Raw genomic sequence first — 16,850 nt, forward strand, 5'->3', positions numbered from 1 at the left:
CTTGAGCTTAGATAAGCGGTTCAGGGTTGGAGTCCCCGTCCCGTCCATATTGATCTGGAGCCGTTGCGCTTACTTGATCCAAGACGAGGTGAAAGCACACGTTTGTGACAACAGACTCGAAAATAAGCTGTGGAAAAAATCCAGCACTCTGTGTGTTTTCTTTAACTAAGGACTTGGTAAAAAAAAAAAGAAAAAAAAAAAAAAGCACCCCTGCTATTCTAATACCTGACTTCGATCTCTTCGGGTGTGTCTGACTTGCCCTCCAGGATATTCTGGATTTGTTCGAGCACTTTTTCATGAAACACCATATCCAGGTGGGCCAGTCCTCGGTACTCCGTCACGTGAACGGGCTGCTCCTGCTGCCCGATCCAGCGTTTGCAGAGGCCCATGCTGTAGCTGTCCACCGTGTCGTCCCCGTCGGCGTAGGCAAAGTCCACCGGGTCCCCGTTGGGGAACTCCTCGTCGTAAATGTACCTTACGATAGTTGGAAGTCCCACACCGTACATGCACCAAACCTCCACACCGGGCGGGACGAGATCACTAGTGAGGTTCTTCGTCTCCTCCCACATGTACCTGTTACCATCAAGAGAACCGAGAACTTTAGAGGGAGCATGATTTGTGCATTTTTATCATAGAATAATACATTGAACAGAGCTGTTTGCCAGCATGGATGAGGAGCAGCTACACATTCAGGTCCAAAACTTTCTTGTTTCAAATGTATTGCTTTTAAACTGTTTTCTGTTTAATTATTTTCACTGGACATGGAGATAAAATGTATTTAAAAGAAGACTTGCGAACATGCTGAGAGCTAAACCTGAACTGATGAGGCAAAGCAGTCTGTTTTTCATGCTGCATATCTGACTCCCTGGACTTCTGAGCACAGCTGAGTGCTTTGCTAATCCAAGCATGGCGAAAACATTAAAAAGTGTTTGGTTACCAGCCGTCCTCGAAGCTGATGTCGGAGAAGAAGCGCTGGTAGTCCCTGTTGGTGTAGTTGAAGGTGGGTGTGGAGATGAAGACGTGGTCGTCGGGCCAGGCGCTCTCAGACGGCAGCATCCACGGGTTGGTCGTCATCATCCTCTGCTCCTCGCGGATTTTAATGGTGGAAAGCATCGGTATGCCGTCATTCTCACCTGAAGTTGTCAAAAAAGCATCAGAGGATTGTGTTTCAGTTTTCTCATACGCTTGAATAACTGGATTCAATACTGTGATGTTAGTAAAACAAAAGATAAAAGTTGTAATGTAATCAATTTGTTGGATTCAGAGTGCCAGACAATTTTTTTTGTTGTCTGTTCCATTTTCTGGGTTTACCTGAGGCCATGACTCTCAGCACCTTCACAGCGCCCCCCCATGGTGCTCCCAGAGAAATGAAACCCTTGATGTACTTGTCCTTCCAGGCCTGAGGCTGGTGGTTGAGGAAATAGAGAACGTAATGGCAGCCCATGCTGTGTCCCAGGAGGTAAACCGGCTTCTGGTACTGCTCGTACATATCCTCCACCAGGTCCTGCAGCATCTGTAGGTACTTTGCATTTTCATCTGAGGAGGACACAGAGACTTGAGGAGTGGTTTCACCAGGAATGTTTAAACTTGGCGTTTGTTCTGACCTGACCTGAAGACAAAGGTAAATGAGGGACCAGCCAGAATGAGCTTTGTTTCATATCAGTAACCAGTCTGTTGGTGTATGAGTAGATGAATTAGGGTGTGTCTTGCTACTTACTTGGAGCTAATCTCCAATCGTATGGAGCTCCGCGGACCGTCTCATTTCGAACGTACCCCGCGTTAACCAGATGTTGCACCATTGTGTAAAAATAACCTGCAAGGAACAGCAGCAGACTGAATCAATACAACAGAAGTTTCAGAATGTTGGATGTGTTCGAGCAGAAGACTGACTGTATAGAGATGTTTCTTACTTATGCCAAAATAAAATGCAAAATAAGTTGGAAAATCTAGCTGTAAAAAGTTAAAGTATTCTACCAGCCAGCTTGTTGATATCCAGAAACTCTATGGGATATGTCTGCCCAAATCCTGGCACCCGAACCTCCACCCCTGGGGAGTTGGAAGACCGCCGAGTCGTCCGGTTATAAACAAGTCTGGAAGCACAGGAGTAATCTCATCGTTAAGTTTTGGGCAAAACGTCTACTAATGACTGGAAGAACGAAGAAAAAACAGAACAGGGCAGAGGAAGTCCAGACTTTGTGAATTCACAATATGTAGAATTAAATGAGTTGTTAGATAAAAAATGCAATTAGTGAATATAATGTAAAAACTAAATAAAATTTAAAGCCATAGTATAAGACCGTTAGTTTAATAGGAGTTGTAGATTATAAAAACATAAAAATTTCACAGGCCTCATATCATCTGACTTTATTAATATACAAATCACTATTCATGTTTCTGGTTTTATTAACCATGGTCTTCTTTCATGCTTATGTTGTATGGTTTTATATCCATGGCTTTATTTGTCCATGTTCATTTGAGGTCTTATAAATTAAGTGAAAGTTAAGGGGAAAAAAATCTTTGACCCTTTCATGTGAAAACAAAAGTCTGTATAGAGGCGAGACTGATGGACAACGAGTCAATTCTGTCCAATCAATAGAGAAGAAATCAAAATGGTTTTAAATCAATGCTGCACAATATCAAGTGAACATGCAATAATGTTGAGTGTGACAAAAACAAATATGCAAAAAATAGGATATTTTAAGTATATGGCAAATATCTGTATTGTTCCATCCAATAACTAGCAGTGTTCTTTCTGTTGCCCTTGAATAGCACTTGTTTTACAAAATTTCTGTGAATCACTATCAGTCACATTTTTGTTTGTCTCTGTGTGTGTGTGTGTGTGTGTGTGTGTGTGTGTGTGTGTGTGTGTGCGCGAGACCTGATGTTATCGATCCAGCAGTCCACTCCTATAGGCATGAGCATGTTGAGGTCGATCCACAGGGGGAACCAGTTCTCGGTTTTCTTGTAGCACATCCAGTGGACCAGGGACGGCTTGTTCAGCTTCGCCTCCAGTTGGTTCCCCAGGTTCCCTGGTACTGAACACAAAGCAAACCGAGTGCATGTCCTATCAGATCACTTCAATCAAAACAAAAGCAAACACAGAAAATTGTAACATTTAAAAACAATTAACAAAGGCTGAGGAAAGTTTAGAAAGAAGAAAAATGCTGCAAAGTAAGTCATTCAAAAAATTGCTTTAAAAAATTGCTTGGAGCAGTGGGTGGGGACGGGAATCCTAGACTTGTTCGGATCTTACTTGGCAGATCGAAATTTCTGTCGGCCTTGGCAACTGTGTCTGCCCCGACTTCCATCTCTCGTGGTGTTCCTCAAGGTTCAGTTTTGGGCCCTCTCCTGTTCTTTTTTTTTTTTTTTTTTTTTTTTCTCTGTCTGTCTCCAAATGGTCCAAAATGCTACTACACATCTTTTAACTCATGTCACTTGTTTTAACTTCACTCAACTGGCTGCCTGACCATTTTAGAATCCATTTTAACATAATTTTTTTTTTTTGCTTTTCAATAGCGCCATGGCCTTGCCCCACCATACCTCTCTGAACTGCATCACCTTTTCAAACCTGCTCGCTCCCCCAGGTCAGGCGTTTTATGAACAAAGACAAATTGAACAAGATTGGATTGAATTTTGTATGTTATTCAGATGTACATGTAAAACTTCAGCACAATCGCACCCAGTAAAAATTAAAGCGGGAAACAGTTTTCACAATACTTTGCAGATTGTGTAGCGAGGTTACATAAAAATGTGACATGAGTGTTCCAGCACATGATTCCAGGCAAATTACTCAACAGTTAGCCTCCTTTTGCCAAACTGACACGTGACGTTCGGTCAAAATCTCCCTTGTCTTGTGCGATCGTCACATGATTCTCCTGTCTGGTACACTGTATCACTATTTGGACGATGGACTTTTCACTGTAAACAATGATTCAGAACTGGTGAGAGGAAAAAATGTCATGCGGAGTTCCTCGTAATAAAAGAAAATTTGTGAGAATCCAAACATTCAAAAATCCAGAAAATGTTTGATTCCTAATGGTTGACTAATTCAATGGTTGTTTGTGGTCAAGAGAGGTTATTTACACTTTACAAATATCTGGTTCCACTATTACATCACATATTGAATGTTTCTTTGCTCACACACTGGTGCTTTAGCTGATAATAAAATTGCAAACTTTGCAAAGTCATATTTTGCTGTAAATCTTAAAAAATTGGAATACGTTAGAAGACTTCACTGGTCCCATAAATTCTGATTAAAGTGTAAAATGTTGTTTTATTACACACAAACTCCAATATTACACCAGTTTGTTTTATTCTTTGTGTTAAAGTTTATATGGATATATGTTTACGAATATGGAAGGTACAGTGTTTCAAATCTATTTTTCATATTTAAGGAGTACAGGCATTTTAATTAGGTTTAATGATCAATATTGGGTTTTTTGTGAATTATTTGTAATAACTAACAACATAATTAAAACTTGAATATTATAATTAAAAAGTTACTTGACTCATTTTTAATTAAAAAAACAAAGAAATAAAAAGAAAGAAACTTCACACTCAGTTTTTCCTAAAGGACTTTTTGTTTACACTAGGTGTATCACTATTGGCTCTGATCCGGCAAAGACACACAGTTTACAAGAACTTCTTTCCTTTTTCTGCTCTTTATACCTGTCGAAAAGCTGTGAACAACTTGTTTTTTTTTTTTGGTTTTGTTTTTTTTTTTGCTAAGTTTGGACAAAGTGAACAAATCAGCTGCATTGGACACATCCCAGAAGGTAAATTACTTCACTGAGACACCTCTTTTCTGCTCCATATACCTGTAGAAAAGCTGTGAATAGTGTGAATATGTTGTGTTGATTTCATTCAATGAAAGAGACCAGAGAAATTACTTAAGAACCAAGTTTTGTTTTCTTCAGTTTGTGCAAAACGAACAAAACTACTAAACCAGACACATCATGCTGGTTAGTTTTACCAACTCCTCTATTCTGCTCCTGATATCTCTAGAAAACCTGTGAACAGTTGAAAATGTTGTTATTCCGTTTTATTTGTACAAAGTGAACAAAACAGCTGACATGCTCACAAGGCTGAAGTCAAGTTACTCTTATAAGTACCTTTTTTCACTCATTATTGCTGGAGAACAGCTGCAAACAGTTTTTTGTGTTAGGTTTGTACAAAGTGAATCGAACCGCATAGAAGTAAAGTACTTCCTGACGACACAGAAGGAATAAAACGTATTACAAAAAGACACAATGAATAGTGTCACCTGTGATACAATAAATGAAGTCCCAGTTGAATTGTGTGGACTCATCTCATCTTTGCTTAGATAAAATCACATTGACGTTTTTATAGTGAACCATAATTTACTCCGACAACATGAAGAGGGAGCGGTGAGTTCTGAGGGGGAGAACTGTGGGATGCCTTTGCCAAAGGTTGGCTGGCATCCACATTCATGACCTTCAAGAAAAACTCTGGTCTGCTCCTGCAAAGCATGACCACCGGCTCACGTTTTGTGCCTAAAAAGCAGCGGTGTGACCCAGATAAGCAGGGGAAAAACAGTGAATCGCAGGGTCAAATGTGCAGAGTCCTACAGTGTTTAACCTCGCTGATAGACTCCAGACGCACAGAGGCAGATGGTCACTGGACTGAGCTTCAATGCATGGTGTGTTACCAAAGCCACTTTTACAAATACAACAAAATATTGGCAACATATATTATCCCTGATGCTTCCTAAGGTCCAGGTTTTGTAGACATGTGCACACGATCAGCCATAGCATGATTAAAACTACCTGCCTGAAACGGTGTAGGTTGAAGTTTTGCTGCAAAAATAGCCTCGACCCACCCAGACATTGACTTTACTGACCTCTGAAGATCTGCTGTTATCCAACACCAAAATGTTCACAGAAAGAGCTATAAAAATTGTGAGGCCTTCATGTGCATCTGACAAATGTGGTCATGACCCTCTGGTTCAGTGATTTTTCTTCCTTGGACCTTTTCTGATCGATACAGTCCATTGTAGACCGATAAGGCCCCACAAAAGCTGCGGCTTTCGAGACGCTTCAATCCAGCCACAGTCAATCCTCATGTTGATCTATTTTTCTGCTTCTAATGTCACATTTCAAAAGAAAAGCATCACTTGCTTCCTTATTATTCCACCCACAAACAGTTCAAAGATGGCTCAAAGATGCTGCTTAGGTACCTCAGAGACAGGACTTAAATCATAAAGGAGCTCTCAGCAATAACTCAGCTGATAAATGAATTTCTAAGCAGCAGTGATGGAAGTCATTTGCTAAGAATTCTTACTGGAATGTGCCTAATTACTGGTATGTACTTTGATACTTGCGAGTATTTTTTCAAAATAAGTAATTTCACTCATGCTTGCGTTCTTATCTTTACATTGTTGTTGTCAAACTCTTTATTCTTCTGAAGAAAGAAAAATCAAATAACGTTAAGTTTTTTTATAAGTATTTTTTGAGATTATATGATGTAAATTGTACCTATACAAAATATACCATATAGGCAAACATACTGAAAGTACTTGAGCATTTGTAAGTTGTTACATCCATAATGTGAGTTTTGTTTAATATAGCTGTTTTGTTAGAGAAATGTGCTATAAATGTAGAGATTTAGAACAACAGGATTAAATTCTGGGTTTCTGACAACATAATTAATCTGTCATCAGGTAAGAGACTATAATAGGGAATGAGATGTTTGCTCTTTTCTTACACTTTTCACTGACTGTATGTTGTAAGCTGCATGTTTTACACCCATAATATCGAGCTTTAAAGGGAAAAAAAGCCTTCAAGGGTTAAAATCAACTTTGATTCTAGACTCCTGAAGTAAAATCAAACTGGAATAACTCTGCCAAATAGTTGAAATGAGTTTAAAATGGTTGATAACACTACTTTCCCTTGTAGCTGTGTACATTTTAAATCAAAGAAGAAGCACACTCACCGATGATGAGAGGTGGAGTGCTGTTGCTGGGCGGTCTGGGTTTGGCGTTTGGTGGGAAGACCACGTTGACGATCCAGAAAGCGGCGGAGTGATGGAGCCCCAGCAGGAAGAGGGCCAGCAGCACGGAGCTCCAGAGTCCGGGGGATCCCATCGTGTCTGTCCGCCAGCTGTGGAGCTCGGACCGGGCTTTGATCTGGCTCGAGCAAGCTCCAGGAGGAGGAGGAAGGGGAGGAGGAGGAGGAGGAGGAGGATCAAGAGGAGGAGGAGAGCAAACAACACAAGGTCACGCCAACTTTCTGTCTACCGTCTCTGATAGATCCAAACTGAGCAGCGTGTACAACTCATCGTAGTATGGATGATGAGTCAAACCGTCACGTAAGAACAAACAGAACGTGTAGCAGGCTGATTACTCGTTGCCCTATTGATCCGTCCTAATCGCACGTGTTTATTTACGGGCAAGTTAGTCAATGATTGACAAAAAGCGTAAAAAAAAAAAGTCACATTCTACTTGAAAAAAAATTCTGAGAAAGAAGATCCCGCAGCTTGTTGTGAAGTGTGGTTAAAATGACCCGGAGCTGTGATCAGCTCGCTCTCCAGCTGAGTCTCCTCTAACTCTCCAACCAGCTGCTGCTGCTGCTGCCTTCACCACCCGGGAAAAAACACAGGAACGTTCTAATTCACCTCACAGTGAAGGGCAAGCGAACACTTTACGACAATAAAAGATACCCCAAAAGAAAAAGCTGAAACCTAAACTATTATGGTATATTTACAATGCTACTAAATCCTACTAGTAATGATACTAATAATGATTAAAAAAAAAATAATATTAACAGTCATCGTCATCATCACCATCTGCCAGAAACAAAAAAATTACAAAAGATGCCAATACATGAAGAACAAAAAAAAAACCTAACATAAATTCCGACTTTATTTAGTTTGATTATACATTTGCAATGATATGTGATATTATATTAACTGTTGTTATATTGCTTTAAGATTTCAATTTAAAATGCTAAATGCAATTGAGAATCTTGATATATGCCAATAGAAGTTCCTTGACATGTACGTACAGTTGAGAGACAAATAGCTTTGTCTCTGGATTTAGTAAAGATCTTCATCCATATTTCTATGAAAAACAGCTTTGTAAGAGCACTTTTCAAGAATATTTTCTGACTTGCACATATGGATTGATGGATTTTTAGACTATGGGCTATATGCACAGCTCCATTACTTCCTGAAGGTCAGACAAGCACCTTTATTTCCTGTGTTTCCTGATAGGATGAACTGATTAATCCAGGTGTGTCTGACCTCAGTAAATCGCCAGACACACCTGGATCAATCAGTTCATCCTATAATGAAAGACAGGAAATGAAGGTGCTGTCTGAACTTCAGGAAGTAATAGAGCTGCACATATAGCCCATACTGACAGACTGATCATGGTGAACATTTGTTATCCCATCAAGTACAGTATTGGGTAAATGATCAAACCTGTAATTTGTAATACCGTAATACCTTGGCTTATTGCACCAACTGAGGGTGGATTGTTTTCTAAAACTTGGACTGATGTTAGAAAAAAGTCAACACAAAGTTACTTCTGTTCTGGAAATCTGTATTTCAATAGAAATGGTCTTGTCCTCACATCGTGTTTGTCTCTTTCAGTGTGGATATGACTTTTGTTAGTTAAAGGTGTTTAAATTAGATGTTTTTTAAATCTTTCTTCATTCATAAAGGCACTGTACATAAAGATGTATCTTGTCAAATGTGAATCAAATTAACTACACACAAATACCAGCCTTGCTTAATCAACTGCACTTGCACATGACATTTGATCAAGCCATAAGCAGTATAGCTAATTGGAACTTGGTGTAGTTTCTCTCCAGGTACTCCGGTTTGCTTCCTCTCCTCAAAGATGTGACTCTTCAGTGTGAATGAGAGTGAATGTAAATGGGACGGCTGTGGTTCAGTGGGGAGAGCAGTCATCTCACAATCGGGTTGTTAGTTCGATTCCTGTCTCCCCTTGTCTGCATGTCAAAGTGTCCTTGGGCAAGACACTGAACCCCAAATTGCCCCCAGTGGACGGACTGAGCGCCTTGCATGGCAGCCGCCTCCACTGGTGTGTGTGAATGGTTGAATGTGTTAGTGTAGACCATTTACCATTCAGTGTGTTTGTGAAAGTCTTGGTGTACTGATGAGGACTTCTCCATGACGTGCCCTTTTGCTTGTGTCAGATCAAATCAAGAACACGCTGATGGGATGCCGGATTTTGGCATCTTTTTTGTGACTGTGTACAACTCAAACTTTGTTGAGTCGGACTTCACATTTTGACTCAACAAAATCCTGTTCAGATTTATTTTGAGATTTTTGGATTGTTTGTTACCATTTAATGTCAATTGTTTTGTCTTGTTTTATGGCTTGGTTGAAACAAATCTGTTCCCATTTTCAGTTTAAAAATAAGCTGACATGCTGCATTTACAGTTTAAGTGTGGCTACATGTATATTTTGATTTCAACGTCTCACAAATAATTGACTGATCTTCTGCATGATGGCGTAAACAGTGTTTTTAATTGGTTTTGAGCACAAAAAAAGTATCAACGTGTGATTTTTGAGCCAGTAGTTCACACACTGTTACGGCCAGCTCGTGTAGGAGATGGAGAAAGGCAGTAACATAAAGACCACAGATGGTAAAGTGGAAATTAAAGTTATTTATTAATAAAAGTAAGATCAACAGTAACAAAAAGAGACTCTAAACTAGAGTTTTAAAGCCACAAACAAAGCCAAAAAGGGTAACTAAAAAAATATAGAAGACACAACAAAGGATTCCTCAAACCAAAACACAACAGAGAACGTCACAAAACGAAGAACCAAGTGCCTAACTTACCAACAACAGCCACAACTAGCAACTGACTCCAACAAAGAGGCACATGAGCATGGCAGGTTTCAGCCAGCTGCAGTCTGTGTCTTGCCAGCCGCTTTTAACTCCTCAGGACTGTGGCACCGTTGGTTGACGAGCTGCTCCTTGGCCAGGCTCCCCAGGTGCCGACCATGAGGCGATGATCGGCCCTTGCAGCAGCAGCAGCAACCTGGGAACCACCCACTCAGACACAGACACACACTCACACACTTGGAGGAGGGGAAAAATGGAGAGACAATACGGCGACGGCCGTAACACTGACATACCTGAAGGTTTCCCCAGCTTACTGTGTTGACACTGCTCCACAGTGGAGTTCAACTGATTCACCCTGCTCTGCTGGTAGTTATTGACAGAACAGACAAACCAAAACTCTGGCTCCGAACTAAGAGTGGAACCACCTTTGTGAAAAAGGGGCCTGAAAAGAAGCTGAAACACAGAAATGACTGAAGATCCCTCCCCCACAGACAAACCACCTGAACCACTTCTACTGAGTTACGAAAAAGCAACAGCCTCCCACTCCACAAAGCCCACATTGGCTGAAGCTCACCTGTATCAGCAAGAGACCCAGCTGACCACTCACACATTCTCACCTCTCTGGAGCCACTAGAGACAGATGTAAATGATATCTTCAACAGGCAGAAGGTTGAATTTTTTTTGTCTTTAAACAGTCACTGAGTGGCGAGTGTTTGAAACTGAAACACAAGACAAATAAATTATGGTAGTTCAAAAACCAAAAACAAATCACTTTGTAAAATTTCATCTAATGTTTGATATATAGTTCTTTACAAGTGATCTTTATCTCGCTGAAAACCTCCGCTTAACTCATAAACTCTTATAATATACCGTATAATATATAAATGAAGTATATGATGCAATCTAACTGCAAAACAACCATTTCAATCCTGCAAAAAAGAAATCACAGTTGTTGAACAATTGCCCGGTCCAATATGGCGGTGCCGTCGACGCGTCGAAGCGATCCAGAGTGCAAAGCGCGGATCAGCCAGTGTGCGCATGCGCTGCCTGCAGCCTTGGAGTTCGTCTTTGGAGGAAGGCAGGCATCACGGAGCGGATAAAAGTCTTTGGTGGGTTTATAGTTACTTGCTAACCTAATTTTTTTTATCCAACTACCTAAAACTGTACATGTAATTTCATCTTAACTAGCTGTTTTCACTGTGAAGAAGTCAAATCTCGTAGTAATTGTGATAATTAATCATGGTTGAGCTCGGTTTCTTGCTGCGTTTAAACCTATTCTTTTGCTGAAGTGTTCCGCACGACTGTGTAGAAAAAAAATCCCCCATTTTTTCTTGTTTGCGTCGAGTTGGTTGGTTGTACAATGTTTTTTTAATTGGCTTCTTAATAAGGTTTTGTGATATTTTAATTGAACAGCCTGCAGAAGGTGAGGGCAAAATGACTTGTTTAGGTTCCTTAAAATTTTGGACGGTATATTCGTAGTACGAGCTGTAAGTTTTGCTTGTTAACTCAATAACGTTGCATTGTGAAGTCAGAATTTGTGTAGAGCCGCAGGTTGAGGCCTGTAGTACCGCTCCTCTCCACTCGAGGCGCCGTAAACCACAAACTGCATTTGTGGTGGTAGGAACTGTTGTTTGTATCCCTGTTGCTACACGGACATGTTATTGCGTGAGCTGTCGCTCCGAACAAGTTAAATATTCCTCGTACGCCTCATATTTGATCATTTTTTATCATGATTCATTAGCGTCAGATCTACTTGGCTGGAAAAAGTGTGTCCTATTTATGTGAGTGAGAATCAAACTTTAATATTTTGACTTGATTTCCTTTGCTTTTGATTGGACCACGATGCCTCACATGACTCGATGTGTAGACTTTAGTCAAAAAGAAACGCTCTTTATCTTCTTTAAACACATCGGTCCGACAGCATCAAGGCTTGGACTTTGTTGACTTTGCTTTTTATATTGTATTTGACTTCTAAATAAATTGTGCATTAGTGTCAGACCTGGACTGATATTGACAGTACGGAGAATGACTCCCTCCCCTCAGACCTATTGTCGGTATCGCTTCTCGGCCTTTTGGCTAAGATCAAGTGTAGTATCTGTTCTTATCAGTTTAATATCTGATACGTCCCCTACCCGGGGACCATATATTAAATTGATTTTTGGAACAGGGAGATGGAATAGGGGCTTGCTCCGTCCACTCCACGCATCGACCTGGTATTGCAGTACCTCCAGGAACGGTGCACCCCCCTCAACTGTTGAAAGAAAAAAAATGTAGATTAAATAAAAAAGTATGATACGTTATCATAAAGATATAGTGTACTGGGATAAATAGTCTTTTTCTGGGGATTGATATTGTGTTGTATGACATCAGACAATGTCAGGAGCAAAAGGGCAATTGCTTTTTATTCGTTTTCAAGAATAAATTCACCTTCCTGTAGCATCAACACACATATAACAGAATCAACATTCGACAAATAAAATTTTGAATAATACCTGAAATTTAGAGTTCATGTAGTGTTTGTTCTCTACAGCACGAACAGAGAAACAGACTACCTGGTAAACACTCATTGTTTTTTTTGTTAGATGTCTTCTACCTAATTGGTTTATCTTTCCAAGAATCATGGAGACATTGAATTTCGAATCTATAAAATATGTTCCACATCATGACAATGACCAATTGTTTTTCAGCTCATGCAGAGGACAAACCGCAGAGTGAGACAGAACTGCTTCAGCTTGTCTTGCATTGGACCTGCAGGTAAATCTGTCACTCATTCATTAGATCACCTGTCATATTTCAGAAATCTTTGCGTAATAACATGTTTTGTACCCAATTAGATTGGTTTCATTGTGATTTGTTGTAAAGTCAAAAATATTGAAGCAACACATTGAAATGGCAAAACCAATACAAGGTTTTTGAACTGATCGAAGTTCTTGATCATCAGATTGAATTTTCCATGAGCTGTAAGTAGTACACCCTACTGAAATGGTCTACTTAAGTCAAATTTCTCTTCTTTTTTTGAAACAGACAAACTGCAGATCAAGGTGTTTCCTGAAGGGTGACTAGAGGAGAAAGTTTGAATCCTCTTGGGGTCCGCGTCACAAAGCAGGTTTAGAGAAAAGTCTGAGTCTGTTAACCCTGAAATGAGGTTAACTTGCAAGTTTTCCATTTCACCAAGGGAAGTAATTCAACCTGAGAAATAGGGGTAACTCTAACCTGTTTCACAGAGCAAGGTAGCTTAACCGCTTGGTCAGTTAACATAGCAACAGACTCAACAGACCTAACCTGGTCTGGAGAAGGCTTTTCTCAATGAACCTTGAGTTTCTCTCTTGTCGCTGCTTTTTTTCAGCCATACACATGATTTGACTTCCTTATTCATTCAGTCAGCATTTAAAAAAAGGAAAAAAAAAATCAGTCTTAGGCCCATGACATATTAGAAGTCCATTCGGCACAGTAGGTGCGAATTTCTTTCACTAACATGGCGTGTCCTTTTCTTAACGATCCCGTGGATGAAGGTGCGGCATTACTGCGTAGAGAATTAAATATTGGTAGGGAGGTGACTATCAGACCACGCATAGATGTTCTGGCATTCCCAGACAGTTATCTTTTTGAGCGGTACCGTTTCACATCAGAGTCCATCAACTACATACACAACCTCATCCGCCCTCACATTCGTAACATTACCAAACGTAGCCATGCGCTCACTTCCCAGCAGATACTGTGCGTTGCACTGCGTTTCTTTGCAAATGGAAGTTTTTTGTGCAATATCGGAGATGCGGAGCGCTTGAGTAAGTCAACTGCATGCAGGGCAGTCAGAAAAGTGTGCCTCGCCCTGAAACGGCTGTTACCCACCTTTGTCGTTTTCCCTGGACATAAACCTGTCAGAACCATCAAGAAGGCGTTCCACAAGATCGCAGGTGAATGATGTAAAGATCCATTGAATTAATTTTAAGTTATATTCTGTTATTGACATTGTACTGCAACCTTAGACTGGGATTAGTCATTTTGATTTCTTTCAGGATTTCCCAATGTGATTGGTTGCATAGACGGCACACACGTCCCCATCACGGCTCCCTCTCGTAATGAAGCAGAGTACCTGAATAAGAAGTCCAGTCACAGCATAAATGTGCAGGTATGTCGGCCGACTACTGTTTCAAAATGTTAAAGACTGCAAAGTAGTTCAATGTCTGTCATTCTCTGCACTGTAAAGATCATTTGTGATGCTGCATACATGATTTCCAATGTGGAGGCCAAGTCACCTGGGTCTGTTGATAACTCGAAGATTTATCACGAGTGTAGCCTGAGCGACAGATTGCAACGTGGTGAGCAGCCTAAAGATTTGCACAGTATCATTCACTTGTCTCCCTCCTTCGATATACTCTAATGCCTCCACTGTGCCATTACAGGGGAGTTTGATGGCCATCTGCTGGGTGACAGCAGTTACCCATGCCAACCGACCCTGCTGACCCCTTACCCTGACCCCGAACCAGGCCCCCAACAGAACTTCAACCAAGCTCTCTGCAAGACGAGAGCCCGGGTGAAGAGGACCATAGGCCTGCTGAAATCCCGTTTCAAGTGCCTGCGTCACCTCAGGGTGACCCCCGACAGGGCCACTGATATTATTGTGGCGTGCGTTGTCCTTCATAACATTGCCACTATTAGAGGAGAGCAACGACCTGCCCTCCAAATCGAAGACCCCGATGATGACCCCATTCACCTGCCGGGTTCGCAGGACGGCAGAGCAGCCAGAGACGCGATATGCCAGAATCACTTCGGAGATGAAACCGCCACCAACACCACCACACCCAAATAAAGACAACACAGCCTTTCATTTGGTCTTCTTTATTTCCTACAAATACAAGAGCCAGTTTAGTCAATGTTCCAATCATTAACATTCATCACCTGTGACCATGGACCCACCTCTAACTTGTGCTCCAGTATTTCAATTTCTAGATCTGCCCTCCTAATCTGGCGGTCCAAGAATTCCATTTCTTTGTCGGTTTTTTGGATTTTTTTCAGCAGGAATACTTTATAGATCTCTTTAACTGGTAGCTGGGAACACATTAGGGGGACATTTCGTGATACAGGCGCACATGAATTCCACAGAATGAACCTTTGGTGCTAACTCAACATCCATCTCACTGTGTCAATCTGTGCAGTGGATTTTTGGGGACCCTCCTGCTGCTGCCCAGCCATGTCCTGTTAAAAAGGATGACATTGTGTTAATACTTCCTTGTAGGCTAAGTGTCACACTCTGTATTTTACCAGAATGTTAAGAAATGTAAACGGGAAGAGTACTATCAGTAAAGTATGAAGATGTTGCCTCGTTATGCTTTTCTGGATCCCACTCTGTGAAGGCAGCAGACACAGTTTCCCCGTGCTCTTCATTCTAGATGAGTGATACGTTTCAATATACAGTGCTTAAACTACCATTTGGCAAAATCTTTGGAGTGTTGCTTTCCATACTTAAAATTAGAAGGTCTTTTGTGGTGTGAGGGAGCTCCACCAGGCAGAGAGCAGCATCGGAATCTGTTGGAGGGGGGAAAAAACACATGAAAGGGAAAAATATTTTTATGAATAGGCTTAAAGAAGAAAGGCCTGAAAGCCAAGGCATAATACATTTTAGAAAGGCACTTGTGTCTTGGGGTGTGGCCTCAGTGGCTGAGCTCCCTCCAGGGATTCCCTCGACCTCTGGCCTTTCTAAATTCTGGCTTGGTACCAGCTCCTCAGGCTCCATTAGAGGTGGTGTTCCAGGGTCACCATCCGTTTTACAGCCATCTGCCTTCTTTCTGTTGACTGAGTAAAAGTCTGTGTTAGTTTTGATTTAATTTATTTGACTGACACATTACAGATGTGAAGGTATTTGTGAAAACGGCATTATGTTAGGGATCAAACCGCCGCAGTCAAACATCACAGCATGTAAAACATGATCAAAATGAGGCACCCATGAGATTGTGCCGAGGTCTCACCTGTTTGAACAATGTTTTTATATTTCATCTTAACCTGCTGCCAAGTGCGCTTCTCCCCCACAGGGTAGCACCTAATTGAAATGAAATGAAGCAGTTTTCCACTGTGGTATTATTGTCATTGCAGAGGACTACATATAAACTTACTTGTTGATCCGGGCAGCAATGCTCTTCCAAGCCGTCTCCCTCTCTTTGGCAGCTGCAGCCTTGTTGCACTTCTTTCTGAAAACATGTTCAAACTCACTGTATGACTGCATTAAGACGTCCAATTCTTGTGGGGTGAAAAACGCAGCCCGCCTCTTCCCTGTTGCCATTGTTACTTGCCGACTCAGGGCTCCATTGATGTTGTGTTTTTATAGTTGTGGCACATCCACTTAACTCTGGGTGAAACTACTCCAAGTTGATCAAACTAACTGAAATCAGCTGCTCTGGAACAATTGAGGGTTTCCTGTCTCAGAGTAGATCACCTCAGAGTTTGCTCAACCTGCTTTGTGAAGGTGGCCAGTGTTCACTGTGCCTGGAGGACTCAGACTGTGCTCTCACGACTGATGTATAATAAAAATATTTTCAATAGTGTGAAATTTCCTTTTGTGTTTTTTCTTCTTTTTATCAGTAAAAGCCTCTTAACGACACAAAAAACTTGTGATGCTGAATGGTTGGCCGGGGTAATGTGGTTCATCTTCCAACACTTTGCACTATAGTAAACTTTCCACAGCGAGGTTACTACAGAGTATTTACATGTGGCAGCTTTAAGTAGGGCACAGGGTCAATGTCTCGTGTACCTCTCTTCCTGGAATTTGCCTCCACCGCTGTACACATGACAAATGTGAGAAAACACTGTTCAAAGTACAACATAAAATTTACCTAAAGACCCAACAGACATCAAGGCTGGTCTCACTTAACCTTGACATAATTAATGGCCTTTAAAAAGAAATAAATGACATAAATAAATATCTTTATTTTGTCTCATTTTAATCCACAATAAAAAGAACCATTTCAAAATGATAGTTCAATGTGTTTCGGTGTTGGTGGAGGACAAGTTTTTATATCAG

At 40.9% G+C, this 16,850-nt stretch overlaps 2 protein-coding genes and 1 non-coding gene across 3 annotated transcripts; 2 read left to right on the forward strand and 1 right to left on the reverse strand.

The window, feature by feature from the left end:
• Positions 1–218: 218 nt before the first annotated feature.
• lcat (lecithin-cholesterol acyltransferase) lies at positions 219–7,137 on the reverse strand. Its single transcript, XM_030095914.1, has 7 exons — positions 6,952–7,137; positions 2,879–3,035; positions 1,975–2,090; positions 1,718–1,813; positions 1,312–1,536; positions 938–1,133; positions 219–573 (listed from the first exon to the last, which is right to left on the reverse strand). Exons 1-7 carry the CDS (start codon positions 7,100–7,102, stop codon positions 219–221), a joined length of 1,296 nt encoding a protein of 431 aa, XP_029951774.1. The 5' UTR covers positions 7,103–7,137.
• Positions 7,138–11,503: 4,366 nt separating this feature from the next.
• Positions 11,504–16,342, forward strand: LOC115391953 (putative nuclease HARBI1). Its single transcript, XM_030096395.1, has 6 exons — positions 11,504–11,616; positions 12,523–12,589; positions 12,860–13,749; positions 13,852–13,964; positions 14,043–14,154; positions 14,239–16,342. Exons 3-6 carry the CDS (start codon positions 13,311–13,313, stop codon positions 14,643–14,645), a joined length of 1,071 nt encoding a protein of 356 aa, XP_029952255.1. The 5' UTR covers positions 11,504–11,616; positions 12,523–12,589; positions 12,860–13,310; the 3' UTR covers positions 14,646–16,342.
• LOC115392628 (U2 spliceosomal RNA) lies at positions 11,892–12,082 on the forward strand. Its single transcript, XR_003931875.1, has one exon. It is a non-coding gene; the product is annotated as a U2 spliceosomal RNA (small nuclear RNA).
• Positions 16,343–16,850: the final 508 nt, after the last annotated feature.

Source organism: Salarias fasciatus, chromosome 7 (assembly GCF_902148845.1).
Source record: "Salarias fasciatus chromosome 7, fSalaFa1.1, whole genome shotgun sequence".
NCBI classification, from domain to species: Eukaryota; Metazoa; Chordata; class Actinopteri; order Blenniiformes; family Blenniidae; genus Salarias; species Salarias fasciatus.

Excerpts from the sequence above, each read along its gene's own strand:
- lcat (XM_030095914.1), bottom strand. The coding sequence starts at position 7,102 with ATGGGATCCCCCGGACTCTGGAGCTCCGTGCTGCTGGCCCTCTTCCTG. Across the intron at positions 3,036-6,951 it reads CACTCCACCTCTCATCATCG|TACCAGGGAACCTGGGGAAC; the intron begins GTGAGTGTGCTT and ends CTTTGTGTTCAG. Across the intron at positions 1,814-1,974 it reads GGATATCAACAAGCTGGCTG|GTTATTTTTACACAATGGTG; the intron begins GTAGAATACTTT and ends TGTTCCTTGCAG.
- LOC115391953 (XM_030096395.1), top strand. The coding sequence starts at position 13,311 with ATGGCGTGTCCTTTTCTTAACGATCCCGTGGATGAAGGTGCGGCATTA. Across the intron at positions 13,965-14,042 it reads GTCACAGCATAAATGTGCAG|ATCATTTGTGATGCTGCATA; the intron begins GTATGTCGGCCG and ends TGCACTGTAAAG. Across the intron at positions 14,155-14,238 it reads GAGCGACAGATTGCAACGTG|GGGAGTTTGATGGCCATCTG; the intron begins GTGAGCAGCCTA and ends GTGCCATTACAG.